Raw genomic sequence first — 25,908 nt, forward strand, 5'->3', positions numbered from 1 at the left:
CGTGACACAAAAAAAACTTCCGTGGTATTTACGCTCTCGCTGGCAAGGATAAGTTGGTGCGCAAACTAACTTCGGGGCCAGTCGTCGTTCAGGCTATATGGAATCGAATTCAACCGCAGCCCCGTCGTCCGTAACGCCACGAATACCGGACACATCATCAAAGCGGCGAACAACGTGTTCCGAGTCTTAACATCACTCGCTCATAGCTGGCACGAGACCCTCCCTCGACCGAGCCGCTTGGAAGCGAGCCGGCTCGGTGCCAATCCCGGGCTATAGCGGCCTTGGCACGGGTTTCCATGGCGACCCTACCTGGGCCGACACGGCACCAGGTGGGTTCCAATGCCGGGCCCGCTCGCTGCCTGCCAACAATAAAGGAGCCGCGCGCTGCTTTCACCCGGACCGACGTCACAGCATCGCCGGTGACGTCACAGCATTGACGGCGACGTCACAGTATCGCTGGTGACGTCACAGCATGGCCGGCGACGTCACTCGTTTAGTTGAACGGGACAATCGGATTTCGGTTTTTTTTTGGGGGGGGTGGAAATGTAGCAGAGAGTTACAGAAATGGTTAACTTCGGCTGAGAGTTGTCGAGGTTAATTTAGTTTGAACCTCAATAATCGCCTCCCCCTGGCCAGAGAAGGATAGGAGGGGCTAGAGTGGATGGATCCTATGGGGAGTGTGGGGATGTGAAGCAGGGCCGTTCCAGGTCATACCGCCCCGCCAATCATTATGGGAACATAGAAATAACGTATTCGCATAATGTGACTTTAATTCATATAAATGTTTACAGCTCAGCGCCAGTGGTGGAAATTCCACATTCCTATGATGGGGGCAAGTCTATCCATATGGCAACCGCTGTTGACAACTCCTCCGCCCCCTTGAAATGGTACTGATATTATCGACCCTGAAGGGATGATGGGCTCAGTCATCCCCTCCACCTCTACCCCTCAACCAGGATTTGAACTCGCAATCTTCTGATTTTGAGCCGCTCACTCGACCGCGCTGATCTACCTGGCCAGATAAAACCCAACGACGATCTATCGTAGCTTTCATAACAGCCATTAATGCTCTGCCCAAGGAGAAACCGTCTTAAGCGTTAAAGTCATGGGACAATGCCCAGGTCTGTGGAAAACAATGTTGAGGCTGCAGGCAAGTGTTTATGGTGGCCCATATAGGGTTTGCAAGAGGGCCCACAGAGACTATCAATTTAGGGAGCTTGGCATATGGTTTGTGCACATTGCTGTACAAAGATTAGGAGAGGGGGCAGCTATCGTAATGACTCCTACACTTTCAGGCCACATGGCATTGATTGTGAAGCCCTCGCTGATGTCCGAACAATAAAGACCTCAAAGGACTGTCTTATAAAGCTCATGGACGTGAGAGGTCAGACCTTGCACCCTGTAAAATGTTGACTGTTAATGATAGATACAATGTCCCATTTAGCTCAACTACAAATTTACAAATATGTCTTGCATTTATTTGATGGATGACTCCATCACAATGAATGAGGTACACAACTACCATACATTTAAAAAATATATATATTTCAAAAGAAGACTACAGTAAAGAACTTAATTAATGTTTAATGTTTTGTTATATCAATATATTAAATAACTTCGCATGAGATCACGTTGATAACAACACCAAAAAATAGGACCGATATTTGGCAAGAATGACAATTTTCCATTAAGGGGAAGTAACAAAATCATAGCAAGTTAATACCATCCAACAATAGTGGCGCATGCCACAGTCGTTTAGCTTTTTGTTCAAAGGACATACAAGGAGCTCTTGTTCTCCCAACGGAAGGGAGGGGGGGACGTAAAGACATCATGCAAAAAAGCACCATCGTCTATTTTGGCCACAAAACCATAGGACAGTGATGTCATCTTGCGACCTGGGAAAACAACGATCTATATGTGTGCCAGGAAGCCGTTGGAGAAGGGCAATGTCAGCTCATTATCAACACTCAGGGCACGACGAGGAGGGGGGATAAAGTTCTTATCAGTGCAGTATCAGCCGCGTGGAGATATATCTGATTAAGCATGCGACCTTTATCCCCAGAGGTAGGACATCGCCACCGGACCACCTACAATTAACAAGGAATGCCATTGTTTATCATTATTTATTCATGGTTGCCGACTCAACACGGCTTTTCAACCTGCCCTCTGTGACGTATGTCACATCACTTGCGAGCTCTATACGACTTCCTGCTTTGCCATGTTAGCTTGTTAATGCACAAGTTGTCCTCATGAGCAGTTTGACGAGAGCATGTTCACACAATAATCTCCATGAAACCTGAATATAGCGTATGAATTGTTAGCCGTGCAAATTTGGTGCGTTGATTCGTCAACTGAAATCGATGTGCATGCTCACGATTGGAGCCGAGGCGATTATTCATAGACAACGTTTTTTTAAATAGACGATTCTTTTGTGGTGGATTACTCGGGCCTCTTTAAAAGATGGTGCCTGCCTGACATCCTTCCCACGGAAGGCAGGAAACCCCCTAAAAGCCACGCCCAGCGCGAGCTGGCCGAACGATGATGGTAGCCCCACCCACCACCTCCCGTCCAGCAGCACACACGGTGGGAAGAGGTGAGCTCCTTTCCTCCCCCCACCCCCAACTATTTTAGTGTTCTCCGATTAATCAATCAAACTGATAATCTGCAATAGGTTACTGTACTCAAAGACATGAATAGCCCATGGCTACTCAAGAACACATGCATGCAATTGTCTCCGTTTATACGCTGCACGCAATTGATTCGTGCAAACCCCGTAGTCACTAAAGGCGCTGCATTTACCAGAAATCAAATCGGGCCCATGACTTGCGGACGTTCATTGATTAACGAAAGGGGCGAAGCAGTGGCGTAGCTGGAGAAGGGGCAGGGGGTGCCTTGGCCCTGCCTGGTGGCCAAAGCTACGAGTTGGGACCCCCTTGACAACCACCATGAGAGATGTTTTCAGCAACAGTGTAAAAGAACAACAAACTTATTTAAAACGCCGTTTAAAATTTAATTTACATTGCACGTTTTATATTATTTCATTTATAGCGGTAACGTTTAGGCATCCGAAAATGTTGCATCGCACGTTTGCTTCTACGTTGTCGTCAAAGTGCAACCAGGTAAGACGAGCAGAACCTTTCTTATGGGTTGGGGCGAATAGGGTGAATGTAGAATAAGGTGGCACACTCCGTTCGAACGGGGTGCACGCTCGTTCACTGAAAGCCACGTTTCGACAGTTATTAAAACCGGCATCATCAGGCGACAGCCAGATTTGTGTAGAAATCCTTCTGTTTCGTAAATGCATTCATTGACCCCCCCCCCCACTCTGGCCTACGCACGTGAAGGGCTCACAAGTGAACGACATCACATCTATCCCTCTTACTAATTGGCTGGGTCGGTGCTGTTAGGTGAATGAAATAATTCACGTTTGCCATTTTGAGTGGAACCTGGAATCAAGTCCGAATCCAGTACTCGATTGGTGCGACCGTGCAAGACAAATACAATATCAGGGCCCCACCCGACCAATTGCTGCACCCCCTGAGATGATAATGTAGTGGAATCGATAGATTCCAATACATTACTCGGACTAGGAGTGGCCCACCAGGGGAAGTGATTATATGCCACAAACTTCCGCTTGCTGATGAATCATTGAAGCTCAAACCACGACAAGGCTGCCTTGCTCAAACAGAATGAAGCCGAGGAAACACGAACCTAAGAAGCTCATATGTCAGTGTATTAAATAGGTGTTTTCCTTTGGCTACAAAATAAGTAAAATTATTTGTATTCTAAACGGTCAACTAAAATACTGTATACGTTAAACTGCTAATGTTCAAACTTTACTAAAGTCCAACTTCATATATCCGTGAACCAATGACTGCAGTAAATGTGAATGATTCATCTCGACGTGATAATTACACATAAAAAAGTATCGGATACAATTGGATTATATAAGGACTGAGTGCATACTTTCATTTAACTTTTTTTAGACAGATACGTTTTGACTGCAGCCTTATAACTCGCCCTGCTCTTATTTAGGCACAGACTCCTATCCACTTTCACTCCCATCATACGCAGCTCACGCAGCTGCTTTCAAGCATACAGTGTGGCTTGCAAAAAAATATATAATAATATATAGGCATAGGAAGGTTGACTTTAATTTTAGCACCACTATTGCACAGCCAAGCTATTCTCAATGCAAGGCAGCTCTGGGTAGAAGCAGGGAGGGTGTGGTCAGCCCAGAGCCGAGCGATTGGTCGACGAAGTGCACGTGGTACACATCGGAACCAATCGCGTCGCTCCGATCCGACATTGAAAGTGCACAGTCACAGTGACAGCCACGCCCCGTTGTTCCATCCACCTGCTGTCAGCACGTGAATGGTGACTGCAGCAGACTTTAACAAGACACAGAGTTGTGCAGCATTGCATGTATATAAAAAAGCTATCGGCCATATCCAGACGACCAGCTCAAAATAACTGAATGTGTGGCGATGTTATATTTTATTTTGCAATTTAGATCACCAACTCGGAGAGAGTTGAGTAAACGTGGCCATCCCAACAGGCAGCTGTAGAGCCCCGGTTTCTTTCGCGTTGTGACTCATCAGGACGGTACAGTCATCAAGTTGTCCTGCTGCCATAGGCCTCTGGGAGCCCCAGTGCAGTCAGCACCTGTGGCTGCTTCAACGTGGAAAATACCCACCAACTCCAAATTGTCAGAGGAAGGGAAGGTAGCGATGTTTTTGGCTGACTGCCCATCACAGCAAAGGTCCACCATTTGTCTCATTAAGCGTTGTTGGCGTGTAGTATTGCCCAGATACATGCACATACACCGTGCGATGACCAGCATGGTATCGTGAGTTTCATTATCACGACAGAGCAGCATGTTCTGCAAGGATTAAACGTTGCAATGTGTCATCTATGGATTTTTTTTCGAAGAATGGATGACTTAACACACAAGATCACTGAATGTACACTATGAGTAATCGAATTCACAAATGACAGAATACACGACTGATTTAACGCGTGAAGGGATTGAATATTGTGCACGTAAATCAATGAATCGCTGCACGACTTCATAGCATTTAAAAGGCAATGGATGAACGAGTTTTTTTGTTCAAGGTAAATGGTAAAGGTGGCAGCCCTGCAATTGATTGCTCATGCCACACCTAGTGGAAAGGCCTCCACCCAGATCAGTGGTTCTTCTTCACCTGGGGTGCACGCCACCCCGAGGGTGCGAAATGCCATTTCTGGGGATGCGAGACATGCCAGATATTTTTAGAAGGTAAATCATCGAAAACACAAATTAAGTACGGGCACGTAAGTCCAACTAATTTGTTTCGTCAAACCTATGTATTAATTAACGTTTTTTTTTTTACGATTGAGAACCAGAGGTGCAAGGCTGCAGGAAAAGGTGAAGAACCACCGACCTTGAGGGAGCTCATGAGAGGCCCTATCGAGTGTTTTGGGCCTACTCATTCACACACAACATGAAAGAGGTGTGAGCACCCACGTTCTACCCCACCGCACACACGTGACCTGTCAATAGACTGCGCCTGCACTCGTTTGTGCTGCTGCTGCTGCTGTGTGGACAGAGACAAGGGAATTTAAGAAATCCGCCAATTGTCTTAAACTGTGGATTGCAAATCCCGTGTGATAGCCATTACGCAACTGTGGCAACATCCCAATTACATTATACTGCAGCAATAAAGTGTCGTGGGTGTACTCAAGCAATACGCTTGTTACCGAACATATAAATAAACCGGACATAATTCCTTATTTCACACAAAGCACACGCATCTCTTGCAAAACGTTGGCACAATTATCGCGTGCGTGTTCATTGATTAATTCCATTTAAACCGATAGAATGCATTAATTTATAACAACAAAAAGAACCCCCCACCCCAAACCAGACACATAAGCCAATAAATGCAATCGCGTGCAATGCGACAGTGTTGTTCAACTGAGCGTAAGGGTGTGTGTGGTCTCAGGCCACCGCTGGCTTGTATAAGCGATGTGCAATGCTGCTGCTGTTGGCAGCCACCCTGTCAAACCCAACGTTGTCACGGCCAGTCGGGCAGGTTCACGCTCACAGAAGCGCCATCGACCCCACCCCAGTCACAGCGAGAGATACGAGCAACGAGTGGAGCAAGCAGCCACTAGAGCGAAAGGAATTGGCAGCGGCCAGGGACCGTCTCCTTGAAATCTCGCAAACTAAACTTAGCACTAATTACAGGCTAGCGGAGATTAAATAAATACCCCCAGCGTTGGACATAACAGGTTGGGTTTTTTTTTATACTACCAGGGGTACTGTTGTCCATCTTTGGTCAAGACGACACTGCACTGAGGCAAGCTGATGTAACAGTTGTAAGTGTCTGGTTGACTGCTCAAGGAATACGTAATGATGCCAGGACGTCTCCTTGCAGTGCTCAGGGGCATTCTTAATTGGCCGTTGCGTACATCTGCCTTTTTTAAATGTACTGCATATAAAATATTGCACTGTGACGTTGGGCCGGTGAAGCTCAATGCCTATAGTTGCCTCGTTACAGAGCAACTGGTCAGGGTTTCAATCGTACTGTTGCGTATATTAGCGTGGTCACCTGCTAAGAATAACAAAAAAAAAGGTTTTATTTGGCATCGTTCACAAGAGAATGCTACTGTCTCGCTGTATAACAAAATACTGGGTCTAATCCCAGGATGAAAATAACCGGCAACCAAATAACGCGAGAGTTGTTGGGCCACCCAAGTCTGTGTGTAACATACCCACATACAAACTTTTGGTGGAGCTCAAATCGATTGGTCAACCTGAGCCAGCGGTGGAAATTCTGGTCCTGAGGCAGGATCCAGCCTCTCGATATGTGTCTGGCCCTCGTGGGTACAGCCTCACCAGATGGTTCTTATTTTACTGACCAAGGCGGGATGAAGATGATGGCTGGGATTTGAACTTGTATCTCATAAAACGGAGGCTGCCAATCTTCCAACGGAGCTCCCTCTCATCCCTGAGCCCATTACAAAGGAATATATATTTGGCAAAACTAAAACAATACATTTGCGCAAATCCAAATATCACACAAGCTTTCAGGAACATTCGTTCTGCTAACATTCATACGTAAATTTCATCAACACAAGCAGCAAATATTGTGTTCATGTAAACTTTATGAATCATGTCACATTTAAAAAAAAAGTACGATAACTAAGATGTGTTTTCAAAATTATAAAAGTCTCACGTACAAAGTTATAAGCTCACCGTGTGGGAGGAGGACTTTGTTTTCAATGTACACCTCGCTCTGACCAGGATTCATTGGGGCTCAAAGCTTCCAATTGACGAGAAATTTAGAGATACGATTCTACAGGCACAGTTGACTGAGTGCAGCGGGCGCTATAATAGTGAAGTCGCCGAAGGAAACCTCCGATTGCAGAGAAAATTTAATACAAACTCTGGTTATTTGAGAAACACAATTAGGCTAAATACTAAGCACAATTAAGCAAAGTGAAAAAAACTACATGAAAATTAGAATTTTCCTGTTCCGTTTTACAACTAGGCTCAACGACTATCTGGTATGTTAAACAATAATCCGTTCATTATTTTATTTTATTCCACTCACTGTCCAACTTGTATAAAGTAACTAGATTTTACTTTTGGTGACCGCCAATTAACAAATGCTGGTAAATATGAGATAACAAAACAATAACCCTGAGCACCTCTCCTGTTCACACCGATCTGACTTTCGTGCTGGTGTGCGGGCTTTTAAAGATGTGACGAATATCCCACAATGATAGATGCTGACCGAAAAAACACTCAGGATTGTGGTCGCTGCTAGGACAAGCTGTATTTACATGATGTTTGTTACGCACATATTGCGCCTGGACTTGACTCCGTTTCATTTGTCACCTGCCCTGTTGGCAGCAATCAAACAGACCGCAGCAGGCCGGCACAGACCATCGACAGGCCCAGAGCATGCAGGATGTTTTCGAATGCCCATGGGCCAAAATACTGGTTAACCTGCATAGCATTTTTCAGATTCGTTTTTCAATGTCAATTCACGAATGTTTTATGTTGCACTTTTAAATGCAATCTAGTGGAGGACATACTGCAAGCAGTGCCCAATTTCATCTGGAACAGACTAGAATATTGTTCCTGGAATTATTTTGGCATGCCTCATCCATCTCGCCTTATTTTGTCCTCACGATATATATGATTGTGTCTCTATGATTATAAGGGTTATAGGGTTCAATCGCATATGGTTACTCATGATAGCGTCACTTTTACGCTAGTGGTAGTGCCTTACGCCGATAATCCCTACTTCGAGCCAGCCTGGCAGCATTCTGGAAAATATGAAGCGATAAATTAAGCCCCGACAACACATAATATACAACCTCCTGAAATGTGTTTTACTGCATCTGATTAAAATAAAGGTAAGTTATGAAATTATAATTGTATATTGTGTTTGTCACGGGTCCGCGGAATGCATTCGCGATCCTCTTTGCGGGCAAACGGCCCGGTGGATTGGCTGACGTGTAAAAGATTGACTACTGTCTGGCCCACGGGACTTAGCATCGCAAATCCCTGCATTAGACGATTACAAGAGGCATGGACTCACTTGGCTTCCACTGTGGGCCCCCTGGACAGGGAATCCCATTTCCAGTGACACGCATAAGGGTTGCGTGGTGGCAATGCTGTCCAGACCACTCATGGATGGCATTTTCAAGTTGGAATGCCATGTGGTCTGGGGAAGCGTCGTCCCCCTCTTCCTAGGCGGATGGCCTAAGTTATGAACCTCGGATGAGCTGAATATCAAATCCGAGGGTAGACTTTAGGAAAAGAAAGTGATGTTGATGTTTTGGAGCAGAATTCTATTTTTTTTAAACATGCAATTATTTGATGTACTGTGTACAATGTTAATGAACAACAAATTTGTCTTTAATAACACCTGTTGATGGCCAAGTGTTTGAAATAAACTTCAATGAAAACTAATTGTAAATAATTAAATATTTGTGCACCAAATAAAATCATGCCTTTTCCCAAAAAGTGATGTTTTAGTGGACAAATATCGAGATAACAAAACCCAAACCACCTGTCTAATTTCCTGGTGTTGGCAGTTGAATCCACAGTTGGGTGCCTTCATGTGACAATGTCTCTATTAATCAAGTAGTAAGTAGATACAACGTATTCATTACATTGTGTTGCTCGCTAGAAATGGGGTAAAGTATGGCTACCTTGAATTCATCCATTCCGAAACACTGAAACCGAAATGCACAGACCATTTCACACATTATAGAGGCATTTGGAAACGTAACTGCCTCTTCTAGACCAAGCATGTCCACTTGGCACACCCATCAGATATACAACCACAACGTATTGACTGCCAAGCCAACTTTCTGGCTTGTCAGTTTTGCGTGACTGCTTGAACAACTACAGAGCGGTGCCATGCCACAGCACAATTGTGGGCAGGCACTCAGATCGCAACCCACACTCAGTCTCTGTAGGTATATTGCACAATTCGGACATCCTCTGTTCATTTAGCAGCAATTGACCTCTGAACCTAGCAAAGGCCTTCTGTAGGTTGACTTCGAGCCCAAAGTAAACCACTGGTGCCCTTTCTGGTTGTGAGGAATGCTGTTGGCCACTATTCCTTCCAGTGTTCTGGGTAAAGAAGTGTTGTTCTCATTAATAGCACATATCTCTAATGTCCTGCAATGACTGTTACTTTTAATTAAATGGTACTTTTTTCAATAAAAATCTAAATGTTTCATAGGTGCACGGAGGAAAAACTACACGTAAAATTATAACTTTTCATCATTGCATTTTATATCTGTGCTAATTGAGGTACTGTACTTGTAAAAAAAACACAAGATAACTTATTCAATTCTACGTCACCCTGTTGGAGAATTAAAATGAATTAAACTTGAATTCTGAAAGGAACGTGAATGGACACCATTGGATTACATGATCCCAAAAGGAGTCCAAAAGACATTTTGTAGCCCTACACAAACAGTTTTAATTTTAATTTTTTTATGATGTGGCCTCTCCATGAAATGGATAGTATCGTATTATTCTGCAAAGCCAAACCTACATACCACATCCAGTATAAATTTGTTATAACTGCTCTGGTGCCTTAGTCTGAATCATGTCTGCCTCCTTTAATCATGATTACAATCTTACAAATTTCCAGCACTGGTTAAAACAAAATGATCTACAGAATATTATATAAAAGTTGACTGAGAAATTTCAGAAAATATAACTGATGCTTTCAACACTTAAACTATACTTTTCCGAACCAGTGTTTATAGGATATTCTTAAATGTATTTTTTTTATAGTTAAAGATTTTTCATTGACTAAGTTATTCTCATCCACGCACATCTCAATAATTTCTTGGAAAGCCGAGGCCTAAAATTAAACTGCCCTTTCAAGCATCATCATGGCCTCAATTAGAAACAAATATGGCGACCACGTGCTCCGGCATCCCTCATTCAAGTGACCACTGACACCTATTCCACACAGAGGGATCTGTTAGAAGTTGAACGTGTGTTTATTTCCGAGTCTTTTTTTGTTTCGGTTCACTTGTTCGTCTCACCAGAGGAGACTTACCAGTGGTGGCGCTCGGCATAAGCAAACCAAGGCAAATGCATAGGGCCCCAAACAGCTCAAGGGACTCCGGGATTCATGGAAAATCTGGGTGCACCAATTATGAATGCATCGCTCTTTCATTTACAGTTCTATCATCTCACAAGAATCTCTATCTCTCGTTAATATCTCTTCTGTCATCTCGCCAGGTGTTTACCAACGGAAAGGCGGGGACACCCCGCAAATAATATCCGCTTAGGGCCCTCAGCGGGCCAAGACTTACCGTCGTCCTCCACCGCCTTTGCGGGTGGCAGGCTGGCACGGCCCGGGCGTGCGTAGCCGCCCCGGAACTCAAAGCTCTGCGCGGAGCCGAGCCCGGCGCTCTCCACCTTCCTCACGCTCGCCCCTCCGTCCTTCCCCTCGGGGATGGCCCTTGCCTGCGCTTGGGCCTGCGTGCCCGAGCGGTAGTTCTCGCGGTCGTCCCCTCCGTAGGCCTTGGCCGTGCCCCGTCCCCGTCCGGCGCCCAGCGGCCCGGTCTGCGGCCGACGGCCCGGGAGGGAGGCCGGCAGCGGCTGACGGACGCGGTGCAGCGTCACGGGCACGATCTCGGGCGGCAGGTGCAGGTAGTCTCGCAGGTAACCGATGCCCTCGTTGGACAGGTACCAGTAGTGGTGGCGCCACGTGAAGGTCTCCCGCACGAAGCCGCGCGACTCGAGCGAGGCCATGGCGCGCGACACCTGGAGGTTGGTGACCCCGACGAGCTCCTGGTGGATGCTGTCGGGCCGGCGGTCCTTCTTGGCCACCATGACCCCATCGCGGAAGAGGGCCTCGTAGATGGACCTCAGCTTGTCCAAAGGCATGAGCATTCCAGCAGCCATGTTGAATGAGATGGTTTGAGTTGCTGGGGCCAATGAACTGGAAAGCAATTGCTGGGTTTCTCAAAATGAAAAAAAATCTACGTTTGTTTCGGTAAAAAATGTTGAATTTGGAGAACAATGACTGTCGGTGGAATTTAGCGTGGGTGAAATTTGCGTCGCTTATACTTCTGTGTCGAGGAGTATATTTATTTTAAAAAATCCCTCTTTACAACTTGTACTTCTTCAATGAAAAGTTCAGCACTCGAGCAGCGAACTGCTTTAAATGCCCCACCAGCTCTTTCAAAACTAACTTTCATACAAAACGCCGCCTGCATTCAAACATTCAACCCTCAAAAGTTCTGGCTACGAGCGACAACAAACTGCTGGGAGTGGCATCTGCCGCGATCCATTCAAACGCTTGTGACAGCCCAGGCTGACAACCACGACTGTACACGCCTTACGATGCAACGTCTCCGCGATTGCTTAGGAATGCGTGAAACCGAAGGAAATCTGCCACCAGCAGACCACAGTTTAGTCTGAGCACGGCGCTCACCACCACCACCCCCCTTCCCCCCTCCGCGAAACGTAGTTTTCACAGCTCTCAAAAGAAAGTTTTGGAGTCCGGGTCAAGTTCTACTCACGCCTTGCAGGCAAAAAATGCGTTGCACGGTCCGGTGATGTCCACAGGGCAGCAGTAGAATCGGCGGTAGCAGCAACAGCAGCAGCAAGCAGCAAACAGGCTGGCTAAAAACGTGGAGGTGTAATGTCTACAGCGCTTGCTCCGCAGAGTGGAATTAGGTGGGTTGGGTTGGGGAGGGAGGTGAAAAAAAAACCAAACCGCGCGGAAATTATTAAAAATAAATCGCAAACTCTCGTTGTTCTAGACAGGGGGGAGGTGGAGGAGGAGGAGGAGTGCTTCCAGGCTGGGTTGGCAAGTGACCAGCGCAGCTTCGAAATGTCTAAAACGCACACTGTACGTGGCGTGGGTGCCCTGTCCCAGGCCACCACGGATAAAGAAGAGAGAGAGGAGAGAGGAGGCACGGCTGCTGCTGCGCAAGCGGAGGCAGAGCGATCGGGATGGTTCTGTCAGAGGTGGGGGCAGCTGGAGGGTGGGGAGGGAACGAAAGGCGGAGGAGGGAGGGTCGAGAGTAAGGCGTGGTGGTGGCCGTGGTGGTGGTGGTGGGTAGGTTGGAGGGTCGGATGATGGGGCCCCTCCCTGGGAGTTCACGCGTTTGGTCTGCTCTGGCAGTGAGTGCGTGGCTGTGGCGACGTGGTTGGCTGGCTGGGTCCGAAGAAGGGGGGGGGGGCTGGGTCCAAAGCAACGAGTTCCCTTCCCGTTTTCAACTTAGCGCACAAAAATCAAAAGAAATGTATTCTCCCGAACGTCAAACTTTAATTTACCCCACCAAACAATTGCTGATTCGCACCCTGACTCATCCACAGCCCTTCCTTTTCATTCGCCGATCGATTCCGGTGGTGTGACATTCCGGCCCCTTTATTTTAATCTTTGATCAATCAATCAACAACGTAACTAATCTCAGAGTGTTTGCAATTGTGAACGTAACTAATAAATTCAAAGTACACCTTTGAGCACGCTGAGGTTTCACCGCAGTATTAAAAGTCACGGCTTAAGAAGGCAGTGACACCGAAGGACCGCCAGAGTAACATCCTTGTTTGTGTAGCCGAGTTGAGCCTTTTGTGAGCAAGCCAGCAGATTGTTATCTTGTCAGCCGGCCCTGTGATTTAATGGGGGTTTTTTTAATGTACAGCTTACACTCGAGTTGACTCTTGCGACAGCTTGCACTGAAGCCAACGCTGCTATTTTGGTTGCACGCACTCAGGTAAACACCCGCTGCCTTGATAGGCGTTAAGGGCTCGATGGATGATACATAGACACATAAGTGGTCCCACCAAAACGACAAATCAATGACCGTACACAGTATTGTCTGTGCATGTGCGTGCGTGTCATCATCTCAGTCAGCTCAATCAGTCGACCCGTGGCACCTGGGTCTGCCCCGTGACCTCCTGCCAGCTGGGGCGTTCGACACTTTACGTGGCCTCAAGGTGCACATGGGCTGGCACAAGCGTCGTGGTGACGTCACCGCCACTTAGTTGTGCCATCATCAGAATCATTAAGCACTTTTAAAAGACATCTAAAAACGTACTTTTTTTTAAACTGGATTTTGATTAGGATTTTTTTATGTGTTATTTGTTTTGTGTTTGCTAGAAATGTGTTACAACGTGATTTCATTTTGCGTACAATTTCACGTTTATTGTTCATGCCTGTAAAGCACTATGTATTGCATTTTTTTGCACGAATAGTGCTATAGAAATAAAGTTTGATCGATTGATATAAGCCAGTGGTGAGGCGCGCGCGTGTGTGTGTGTGGTAAATATGTACTCTGCACTACGATCTCCATATTCCTGGGTTCAATGCTAGACCACGCACAACACACACACACGACAATGGTCAATGGGATTTGAATATGGCCCAAATCTGGCCGATGTTGCACGGCACTCAATCGTGGTTAAAAGCAAATGCTGTATTAGCAAAACTCCATTCTGTCTCTACATATAAATGCAACACGTGTTAGTCCATCAGCCTCTTGGCTTTTCAGACGGCTATTATCAAGTAGCATTTGTCTAAGTGAGCAAAGCCTGCGTCAAGCTTTATATTCTTGGTCTCATCAGCGAGACCCAGACTTGTTGAACAAATGCTGCTGTACCTTCAGATGTCATATTAATCCGGAAGCATTTGTATATTGACTTTTGCCCGTGATGCTCCATAACAACGCCTACTGAATTTGAGCGCTAAATCCTGGTGCAGTGTGTCAACATTAGCAGTGGGAAATGAAGGCAGCTAGCTGGGAGTGGCATTGGCCACATAATCTCTTCTAACCCACGCACGAACGGCATTGTGTGTACGTATGTTGAACTTCTTTCGCACCGTACGTAGCCAACCGTGCTAATCGGAGGTTAATGTTGCATCGAATTACTGTTGGTCAACGTCGATTTCATTCTCGCGGGGTAAATGTGTCGAATCACGTGTCTTAGAATCGAGGCTTTTTCCCATCCGTATGCATTGTGTGTAACACATTGCTGCGGAGGGAGCTGGTTGGGTTGCTCGGTCAATGGCCAGGGTCAACGGCGGCGTGGTGTATTCCGCAAATATGCCCGACAAGCCGGCGTGAGTAGGTTAAACGTTGAGTTGTATAAGGGCACCACGGGGTGACCAGCCCCTCCCCACCCAGCCCCACCCCTCCCACCCCCACCCAGCCCCCCCCCATCCTCCCCACCCAGCCCCTCCCCACCCTCCCCTCTCCACCCAGCCCCACCCCTCCCATTTTTGGATGCACGACGGACGGACAGAATAATCCCCTGTGGGCTGGTGTAACCAGGAGGTTCCTACCAGTAAAAATGTTGAAGTGATCCCTGCAGCCACTTGCAGGCCGCTACATTCACCACGATGTAAACAATAAATAAATAGATTCCTGAACAAACTCGTGACCCTCGAGCAAATGAATAAGTTTAACCGCGAGCGGGCGAATCACGAAAGGGCACGCTTAGCAGCACTTTATATCATCGAGAAACTGAAACGCCGTCGTAGATGAATGAAATACTGGAATCCCAGTAAGCCGTGAAGGGGAGTTTAGCGAGCAAGTTTGCAAAGTAATGTAGGAGGGTTAATTTTAATCATGGGCTTTCATGACCAATATTATGATTCATAATTTGGGTTAGACCGTGTATGTACAATGCCAACATTTTGCTTGCTTTTCAACACTGGTTCCCTGATAAACCAAATCAATGTGGAATATTTTCCCACGTGACATTTCGATTTTATTAGCTCGATCGGGTAGTGGTGGGTTGTAGTTTTTTTAATTGACATTCTACCCACGTGACGATCTGACCCAAAGGGAATTAATTATGAATCCATGTCATAAGACTTACGCTGCGGTGTGGCAATTAAAAAAAATCCCGTGGTGATTGAATGAATACGGGAGAGCTTTCCCAAGGTGAGATCCTCACCTAAACTCGAGCCGCTCAGAGCAGCATGTAAGAGTTCGCCAAAAGGCGACATCTGGTCCAACACCAATGGAGACTAGGCTCTAAGAAAAAGCTGTCTCGGGTGTGGACCAATCAACTTCAAGGACAGTGCATATCATTATCAGAGTTGTTTATTTTTGTTTGCATTTTGACTGCTTGTGTTGTGGTTATTGCAAACATGATCCCTTGTATAAAGGTGTCAGTTTTGTACCAGTTGAAAGGGTAGAAAACCTATTACTATATTTTGCCACTGGTAAAGGAGGTCTCATAGTGTTCAAGTTTTTTTTTGCATGTTCACCACAAGTACATTGATCAATTCAGACATGATTCCTTGAAAAAGGTTTCCGTTTGGTGTTCTAACATCTTAACACCTGCTCTATTGCCAGCAAGGTTACAACCTATCTTTATTTTTTGATACTGACAAGGGAGGCCCAATGATGTGAGTTCGTGCGCTCATTTCACGGCCGGCCACACCCTTGTGGAAAATGTCTGCAGGAATCCTTCTTTAAAAATAAAAAAAGAAAGACATATTTCGCGTTCAAATTGTTGACGCTTGGAATGTGTCGAAGTTTTGTGCGCGATAGAGGTGTTAATGATGTTAGCAGCAGTAGTGACCATGAAATGTACCGGTAATTCCCACCCCCATCGCTACTGAGCTCGAGAAAGCCTCTCTTTAGAGAGGGTAGTTTGCAGAGGTGTGGACTCGAGTCATGTGACTTGGACTCGAGTCAGACTCGAGTCATGAATTTGATGACTTGCGACTCGACTTGGACTTGCATAACAATGACTTTGTCCCACCTATGAGATGTGGACTCGAGTCATGTGACTTGGACTCGAGTCAGACTCGAGTCATGAATTTGATGACTTGCGACTCGACTTGGACTTGCATAACAATGACTTTGTCCCACCTCTGGTAGTTTGGCATAATATTACACGTTCTCCAGTCCTCGTGGAAGAGGCGGGTGTCACCCACGCTTTCATCCACCACACGTGATCTGCTGTTTGACTGTGCGCTACCCGTATTATAACCCTGGGTGGACAGAGGCTGGCAGTTATGGGTTGGGGGCATTTAAAACAACAAAAACTCGCCCACATTGTTTCTAGCGCCACACCGGGAGATCGATCAGGTGACATCTGGATTGCAAGCGCATCGTGCCAACTATTAGAACATGAAAGCATCCACATTACAATATTCTGTCGTTATAAAGTGGTTATAAAGCTGTGTGTATCCCCGGCTCATGCCCTCCCACAACAACATCTAACAACAGTTTTTGCAGTGCTCGAAAATTGTTCATAAAAGGTGCTGACAAAATGTACTACTTAAAAGTAGGTCTTCTCTTGAAAAGGAGGTTACTAAATTAAAAAACCTCCCATCTGGTTAGAGGATATCAATCATCATCAAGCTCAATGTAATAAGCTTTTTTTTCCTGTACGTATACTGTACCCCGTGAAATTTACACTGAATTGAATCTGAACAAATGCACACCTTGTTGATAATGATGCACACACTGGCGACAAATATATATCTATTTTTACATCAATGATGCCGAAATATCACCAAGAACAGCCGAATAAAGACCGCACCAAAAAATAAACGAACATGTATGTGGTTTTACACACAATTACATTTATTCGGTACTGTATCCCAAAGGGCTAAAGAGCGTGATCTAACAGCACTGTACTGTATAGTCAAATTCAAAGTGATCTGCTCAAATAAGCCATGAGGCGATGTTCATCTCTGTCTTACAGCACTCATTCAGTGGCGGAAAACTCCACAATCATATGACGGGAGGGAGTCCATCCATTGGACAACCATTGTTGACTTCCCGACAAACGGATACTGATTGTATTGACTGCAGAGGGATGATGAGCTGAGTTAACCTCAAACTAGGATTTAAACTCCCAAACTTCCGAATTCACTGCTTCAACGACAAAAGTGTGCAGTCTGAGGCATTTTGCCAAACCAATAGTTCCTGAAGAACTGCATTATTGTCATCTTGTCTAAAGTCCCCATCAATAAATTGATGAAACGTGACAAAAAAAAACAGGCAGCAGTGAGATAAAGAGGCAAATGTAGACTTGTCATCCCTATTAGGCCTCATTAGTACAGTGGTCACCAAATAGCCAGCTGGCCTAGTTATTTTTAAAACTATAGTACTTTACAACATACAGTGGAAGCCCAGCTTGGCACTAATCACTCGTATGAATAAAGCAGTCGGAACTCTGTCCTGTGGGTGCGGTGAGGGAGGCGCAATGGAAACCGCTCAAAAGTTTCTCACTGAAAGTCATTTCCCAGCATCGCTGTGTTTCCTTTCAGAGTAAAAACTCAACGTCAGATAAAGTTAAAATGTGCAGACCTGTAACGAGCAGCCACTGCTGACGAAGGGGGCTTCCACTAGACGGGAGCCACAGAGAGCCCCTCTGGGGGCATGTGGCCTACTCTTCCACACTGATTTCTTGAAAGGTGGGAGTACCCCCACACTTTGCCCCACCAGATACTACTTGCCGGGAGACTTCTTGTGGGATAACCATGTATATCCTGCTGCTATGTGGCATAATGCTTTGCTGTTATGAGCTGCAAATTTAATAAATGCCTTCTCTGCTCTGTGCGACTTGAATGCAACCAGGAAAAATAAATGTTGATAGCGATTCTAAAACAATAGGGTTGTAAACTGTTGATTTATTAATTGATAAAATAATATCCCTTGAGATGGAAGATCTAGTTTGCAAGGGTGCCCGGGTTTCAATTGTAGCATACATTGTAAACACGTAATGACGCGTATACACGGACATTTTAAAACTATAACCTTACACGACATACAAACTTTATGGCGGGACCCCGGGGTCCCGAATAAACTGAAGTCAAAATCGTAATTAGTTTCATTCTTTTTGGCGACTTCGTCCCACCTCGCACACAAACGCCGCGACCCGCCTGGCGCGGATCATTCTGTTGTCGTGTCGTCTTAGCGCAGTAGCGAGGATGAATGAGCAGAAGAAACAAAACTTTGATTAGCGCATCGTGTAGAGCTCGTCGAGAGGAATAGATTGCCGTGTCGTTCGCCTTCAACAGACATACAATGACGCCGCAACGCAGTTTATGCGAGAGCCGGGGGCTTATGGGACCCCGGGGTCCCGCCATAAGGTTCATACGTTCATTGACGACTATATTTACCCAAGAATGTCTGTGCGTAACGCGCGTGACGCTATTCCACGTCGACCAGCCCCCCTCATTAATAATCATGAACAGGTCACGTCCTCCACATTGACCCCCCCTCAATAATCATGAGCGGGTGACGTCACTCCGCATGGAAAACTGCCCCCCTCATTAATAATCATGAACAGGTCACGTCCTCCACATTGACCCCCCCTCAATAATCATGAGCGGGTGACGTCACTCCGCATGGAAAACTGCCCCCCTCATTAATAATCATTAACAGGTGACGTCCTCCAAATGGACACCCCCCCTCCCATTCATATTAATTAGCGGCTGACGTCACTCCACATGGGCCGAGGCGCCTCTTCCCCCCTCCTCAGCGTCAAATTACAACCCTCACTACAAAGGCAGAACCCTCACGTCACGTGATCTCCGTAACGCTGTTGAGACATCGAAGTAAAAAGGACGTCATGATGAACAAGGGGTTATAAACTTTAAATTAAAAAGGTCTGTGTCACCGCGCCCTTACAAACTGCACACGAATTGATGCAATGAATATCACGTCGCGGTCTGCTTTTCGCTTGCAAGTTTCAGATTTACTGCTATACACCCGCCGTCCTTGGACGGGCAAAAGGCTAGTACCATAAATATCAGGTCACGTCTCTCTCTGCAGTTCTTACCTGCTTAAACAAAACTAAACTTAAAGCTTGGAACACATAAATACATTGCTCGTTAAAATGGTGCGTACCGCGGATTCGTGTACAGCTGCAACTATACGTGATTGTGTACTGTAACATACGCATTGGAATGTCTGTGCAGATAAAAGGTCCTCCTAGTATGCTTGCTTAGGATAAGCTTGTTTAAAAGCAGTGAACAGATTGTGAACCAATTATGAGATGCCGAGTCTGCTTATTCCATTCACCATATCTGATTAGGTACATTTCATAGATAATGTAGTTCAAATACAGCACTTAGTTGATGATAACCTGTTATTTCACTCTTCCTTAATGGCCACTCTTGCAAATTAAACCATCCTTGTATCTTAAAAAAAAAAACTTGAAATGAAAAATAATCCATTTAAACAAAGTACACTTGAATTAAAGTTGTAATTTCAATACAGAACAAAAGGTTCATCTTCTTGGTTCTTTCGGTAAAGTCACGTAGAAGGGAAGTAATAAATAAAACATAATAAAACAATTCTCACGACGTTTCGGCTACAGGTGAAGACGGCTACAACGCAAGCAGCCGTCTTCAAGTGAAGACGGCTGCTTGCGTTGTAGCCGAAACGTCGTGAGAATTGTTTTATTATGTTTTATTTTTATTATTTTATTACTTCCCTTCTACGTGACTTTACCGAAAGAACCAAGAAGATGAATCCCTGCAGTCACGAAAGCTTTAAATCGAAAAGAACAAAAGGTGTCTCGCATATGTCCTTTGTTTCAGTACTTCGTTTGGAAAGCCAAGTACTGCAATTGAATGATGGTATATGCACATGCGCTTGCATCGCAGTTGAGAAATCCTATCGGTAAACTGGCAGGTGATGAGCAGGTGAATGGGCATGAAAATTAGTGGTCTATCAAATCGCTCCATTCCGTAATGAAAACATTATTTGGTGGTGCTCCAGACTTAACAAAAATAAACTCAACATACTCGTCGATAACATTGCTTTAAAAAATCAATATAAGACGTAATATGCAACGTTCCGGACAATGCCCCTTCTTTCCATTATGAAATCAGTTCGTGTGCAAGTCCTTAGGTGGATTTCCTGTATTACATTGCAGGGTGTTGAGATAGCTGACAGTATTTTTGAGAGGACTTCATCCAGCAGTAGAGTGAACATGGATCGTGAGGATGATAATGATGACAATTCAATGACACAGCCAGAGTGACTGGCACACAGACGCACACAGAGACACGAAGACGCACAACTTAGAAAGTGGAGCCTCCTGCGAAAAGCCATTTCTAGAGTTATCATCGTCTTCAATTCGGTATAAGCTTCTGATCACCCTTTGCAGGGGTGACTTGGAAAGAGCCGCATTTACTAACACGTAAGCTAGTAAATGTCCATCGACACCGTGTTCATTTAAAATTCACGACATATACGGCATAGCTGCCTGTAAGCATTGGCGGGTTTGGTTTACATGAGTGCAGCAGCAGCATCAGCAGCAGCATCAACAGCGACGGCGTGGAAAGTTGCGTGCAGCCTTCTGCATAACCGTTACCAACTGCTGGCACCGAGAACGCAATTCCGATCAAACTCGTGACAGTCATGGACACCGAAACAAAACCGCACGGTGTTCGCAACATGGAGTTCACACTTTGTTAAGGAATCACTGTTACAAGAGTAGCAGTGGGAGTGACCTCTGTGAGAATATAACCACAAAGCCTCCCTGTTAACTCGCTGTGGCGGGCAATATTATCGAACAGGTGTCTTTTCTTTGTGAACATTCGAACTTTTTTTCTCACTTGGATCAATGTGTGCGTTAAGGGTGCTGTGTCGTGGCCTTCCTTCCATTCAGCTCTGTCCATGATATCTACTCAAGGATTTTGCATTCGACAACCACCAGTTACTACATCGTTATAGTTAGTTATGTAAAGATAGTCGTGTTTTACACTGAATTGAGTCTGGAAACACGAGGTGAATTATACTAAAACAGGCAACATAGGGACACCTGGTGATCCAATGTTACCCAAACTTTGGTATAAAGTTGTGTTGCTATAAACGCAGGGACTTATCCTCTTTTGAAAACTGACCAATTTGATCAAAGTGTTGCTCAACATTTTCAGACACAAACTAGACAATAAAATAATAATCATCATATTTGCTTCGGGCATTTGAATATATTCGCAATTATTCAAAAGCGATTTGTGTCCCGACTGCTACGCGTGCGCTTCCGTGATGCTAATTAAATACGTCTAAATGTAAACGCATGTTGTGGATCGTTACTTAATACATGCACACGCATGTCCCTTCCCGAACTTATTAACACTGAATTCTCTTTTGAGGTAAGGCATTGTAAGGGAGCGTCTCTCAACCAAACTGCCACAATGCAATACTCAGCTTAGAGATGCCATAAATACCCGGTTACACAACTTGAAATATATATGGTGCGAAATACCTATTTTTGTGTGTGCCCGTGCTATGTTGACGTCAACGTACAACCAGGGTCTCTCAACGGAGACTCCGAAATACATTTTGATGACTTAGGTGGTTTGAAATAGGACATTTTTTTTAAATGTCGTGTATTACACCATTTTAGTATGCTAAAGTACTGTTGCATTGTACTGTACTGTCTTTCTAAAACCAGTGGTATTAAGATGTCTGCAGTTTGTACTTCATGCCATGAATTGTCAACCCACAAAACACATTATCGAAGTTTATTTAGCGGCATTCTGTTGAAAATACGATACAATTTTTCCATGTAAAAAAAAACCCAATGCCAAATGCAGCCCATTAGCCAAATAGCTAAGTTTAATCTTGCAGAGTTCATCTCCCAGGCGAGTGGTGGCGCAGTGATGAGACCGCTACACTCTGAACCCGTCCACCGGAGTGCCTCACCCTCAGTTACCATCAGTGGTGAGTGACATCTGAAACAGTTCAGTCCCCCTCCACCCCCCTTTCCACCAACCCGCACTGACCAGCGTGGTGAAGTATGGTCCAACACCCCCCACCCCCCCCCATCCAGCAGTGGATTGACGGATGCAAATTAGTCACGTGCAAATCTCTCACATTTTAAAATTGTGAATACGTAATGATCAGTTTCCATTGCATTCCCAATTTGACGTGTGTCTCCATTAAGGATTATGCACGCAACATTCAACGAGACGTCTAACGAAGAGCAATCTCTAAGCATCTTTTGACGCACTTTTGGGAGAAGTCCACTCGATTGAACCAACTAACTTTTTGAGAGAAAAAAATACATCACACAAAATATAACTTCATTTGAACAGTAATGTCCCCCACACATCGAGAGCCATACCAGTGAGTGAAATTGAGTTGTTTTATTTTAATTTTTAATTCTTTTATTTTATTTTGTTTTCACCTACGTGACTTTACCGAAAAAACCAAAGAGTATGGATCCTTGCAGTCACGAAAACTTCAAATCTAGAATTAGTGAGTGAAAGTTACTCTTTGGTTCTTTCGGTAAAGTCACGTAGAAAGAAAATAAATTCCTGCAGTCACGAAAGCTTCAAATCAAGTTTGAGTGAAAGTTATATAATTACTTTGCATAATGCCTCAAGCCCGATTCCATTCCGCATAATCCGCGCAGTGTCAATAACTGCCGAAATTAAATGCAACCTTCAGCCTAACCTTGGGAGCCAAGAATAGACACAGGTGCTTCTCACTACTTGCAAGGCGAGTGTAGCCGACCGGAGATCGCTGTTGCACAGCACTCGGCGCGGCGTGAAAAAGGGCGCCCATGAACAGGCATTCCCATTTTAAAATGGGAGCAAGTCCCACGAGCACCGGGGGATCTAATGGCATGCAAGTCAAAGAGTCGCCACTCTGGGCGGGAAATAGAAGGGCTCTGGGAACGAAATTTCAGACCGCCTTCTTTGCAGGAACTTTCCTCCTGCAGTCTTCGGGGCACGTGACGATACAGGGGCAAATGTTTAAAGAGCCCCCCCTGAAGTATATTCTTAGGTTTTTTCGGTGAAGTCAAATAGGTAAAAAATTAAATTAAAATTAATAAAAGTAACATAAAAAATAAAATTAAAATCACGACGTTTCGGAGGCAACACAAGCTTCCGTCTTCAGGTGGAACCGTCACAGCACGATTGCTGTATCAAGTAAGAGAAATTCCAAGAAAACCGTCCTTGTATATATACTGGTTGAGGGTGGGAGGAGGTGGGAGGAGGTGGGAGGAGAAGTGTCAATGCTGGCACACAAACCATGGCAGCAAGATGCGGATACTCAATTAAAAAATGTAAAATTAATGTTTAAAAAATCTCCGGCAATGTGTGTGGCTGACTCCGGTCACCACCCAGAACAGACCATGGAACGTGTAACCTCGACTCAATGCCCCGATTTTACAAATACGGAGGCATCGTCGCCACGGTGATACACACCGCAACTCCTGATGCAATTATCTGGCTCGAGCACCTTAATGTAAACGTATCGTCGTTGCGCTACACCAACTTCAGCCACACAAAGAACACCACTGGTGAAAGGGCCTCCGCTATACGGAGCGCTCTATAGAGGCCCTCTAATAGGGTATTATTTTGGCCTACTCCTCCACGTACGTTAATAATGATTCTGACCCTCACGATATAATGCGTCGAATTGTGCACGTGGAAAAAAAACCCCGGATTATTTACTATCCGTATACGTTGTGTGCAAAAGGGGCAATCGGCTTCTGTAAACATTGAATATGCTGGAGATTAAAAATTCATCACAATGGCAAAAATATAATTGATTTTTCCATTGCATCATGATCCTGAATGATGAATCATTGCTGCTCTGAATCTCACATGTGCACCATGCATGCCGGTTGTCCACATATGGTGTGAAAGAAGTTCAGCATACATACATATATCTCATTAATGTTATAGTGTGCGGAGTACTTCTGGCCACGACCTATTTCACGCATTGAGAATGCCCGTAACTAATTTTGAAAAATGCTTTTAGATTCCACAATACGTATAGCCAAACGCATCGACAAATATAGTGTAGTACAAATAAAATATGATGCAAACTTTATTCTTGAAGACCCCATCACCTTAGACCAATGGCCAACCCTGCTAAAGAGACTGTCTTAGAAGGGTCCTAACCTGGTGATGTAAATTTAATTAATCAATCAATCAATTGTAACAATGTAAGTTTAACTCGGATCAAATGTCTATGTCCCACATGTTACTACCATACATTGTAAACCCAGGTGGTCAACCATACACAGGCTGATCCATTTATAGATATCCCGCTAATGTATGACCCTTTTTATTCTAAACATTTGATTGACTATTGGGAAAGCGATGGTTCCATATCTTGCAGAGAAGAGTGTTAATTGATTGTATAGGTTATAGTGGGATTGGTGGGAGAAACATCAAGGATTTGAATTAATGGTCTCCCTATAAATGTCCACTGTTAGTTTAGCGGAGTAACCTATAAATAGATCACCATGTATTTTCTTTTTTAATTTTACCAGGTAAGCCGCACAGAGCTATATACCGATTTTTCAGAAGCGACCTGTCCAAAAATGATTGCTCAACAACGTGATTTAACATGAGGAAATGTATAGCAGCCAAATACTCTAAACCCACGTTTCTAAATGTGGAGGTAAAATCCAGAGGACCCCGAGAAAAATCCACGCAACCACAGAGAGAACATCCAAACTCCTCATATAGAGGCATCAGGGTTGGGATCGAACCCACGTCTTCCTGTATACCAGGCAAGGTAGTTAACATCTCGCCACTGCGAGTTTCCAAACTGAAATGAAGTTGGAAACACAATGTGTGTTTTCCTGCGCGGTGGTGCATATGGATGCCTATAACTCAGCATTGTGGAGGCAGTGAGAGTTGGTGAATCGCAACGAGGTTGCGGAACTCCCATCCCGTGTGCGTCAAGGGGGTGCCAAAGCTTAGGCTTGCCCAAGTAACATGTGGTAGATCAAGCGTGGACTAATCTCCATCTGTTTCCACCTGTATGGTGACAAGAGCGTTGCTCCCTTGCATGCGCGAGTTTTCTCCGGTTTCCTCTCACGTATGTTGAACTTCATTTGCACTGTACGTAGCTAACAGTGCTAATCGGAGTGGATAAACACTCATCATTAATTGGCTGAAAACTTCTTAAAATAAAAACCGAATGTAGCAACACCCTCCTAATAAAAACAATCATCAGAATCATTGTGGCTTCCTGGGTAAAAAAGTCATATTTATTTTTATTATTCCATATTATTATATTATTGTAACATCTGCAACAACACAATAACATATAATGCATTTCCGATAATTAACGTAATAATACCAATACATTATCCAGACTGTTAATGAGAATGAACAGCAGTAGTCACTAAAATAGAGGTATTTTAAATAGTTAAAGTATGTCCATTTCATATTTAAATGTTTAAATCAGTCATGGGGTGGAGTGGTGGCAACTTTGCTCCGCGCATTGCACTAGGAACCCTGCGACCTGAGTTAAATTCCCCGTCATCGCTAACATCAGCGATGAGTGACATCTGAAGCCCAACTCACCCTCCTTGACCAAGCCGCATTGACCAGTGCAGTGAAGTCTGGTCATACAACCCCCTTGATGGGCACAGTTAGGGGAGGCCTCAATCCAGCAATGACGATGATA

General features: G+C 44.9%; 1 protein-coding gene across 2 annotated transcripts in view; it reads right to left on the bottom strand.

Annotated features, from left to right (window-relative positions):
* LOC144724944 (uncharacterized) overlaps positions 1–25,908 on the bottom strand; it is a 222,556-nt gene that overhangs the window by 110,742 nt on the left and 85,906 nt on the right. The window contains exon 1 of one of the 2 annotated variants that reach the window (XM_078604271.1): positions 10,843–12,486. The exons of the other annotated variant lie outside the window; for it this stretch is intronic. Within the exon in view, the coding sequence (XP_078460397.1) occupies positions 10,843–11,437 (595 nt within the window). The 5' untranslated portion in view covers positions 11,438–12,486. Of the gene's footprint in view, positions 1–10,842; positions 12,487–25,908 lie in introns of those variants that run through there. 2 annotated transcript variants of the gene reach the window in all.

The sequence above is a fragment of the Lampetra planeri genome, chromosome 22 (assembly GCF_965212315.1).
Source record: "Lampetra planeri chromosome 22, kcLamPlan1.2.h2, whole genome shotgun sequence".
NCBI lineage: Eukaryota > Metazoa > Chordata > Hyperoartia > Petromyzontiformes > Petromyzontidae > Lampetra > Lampetra planeri.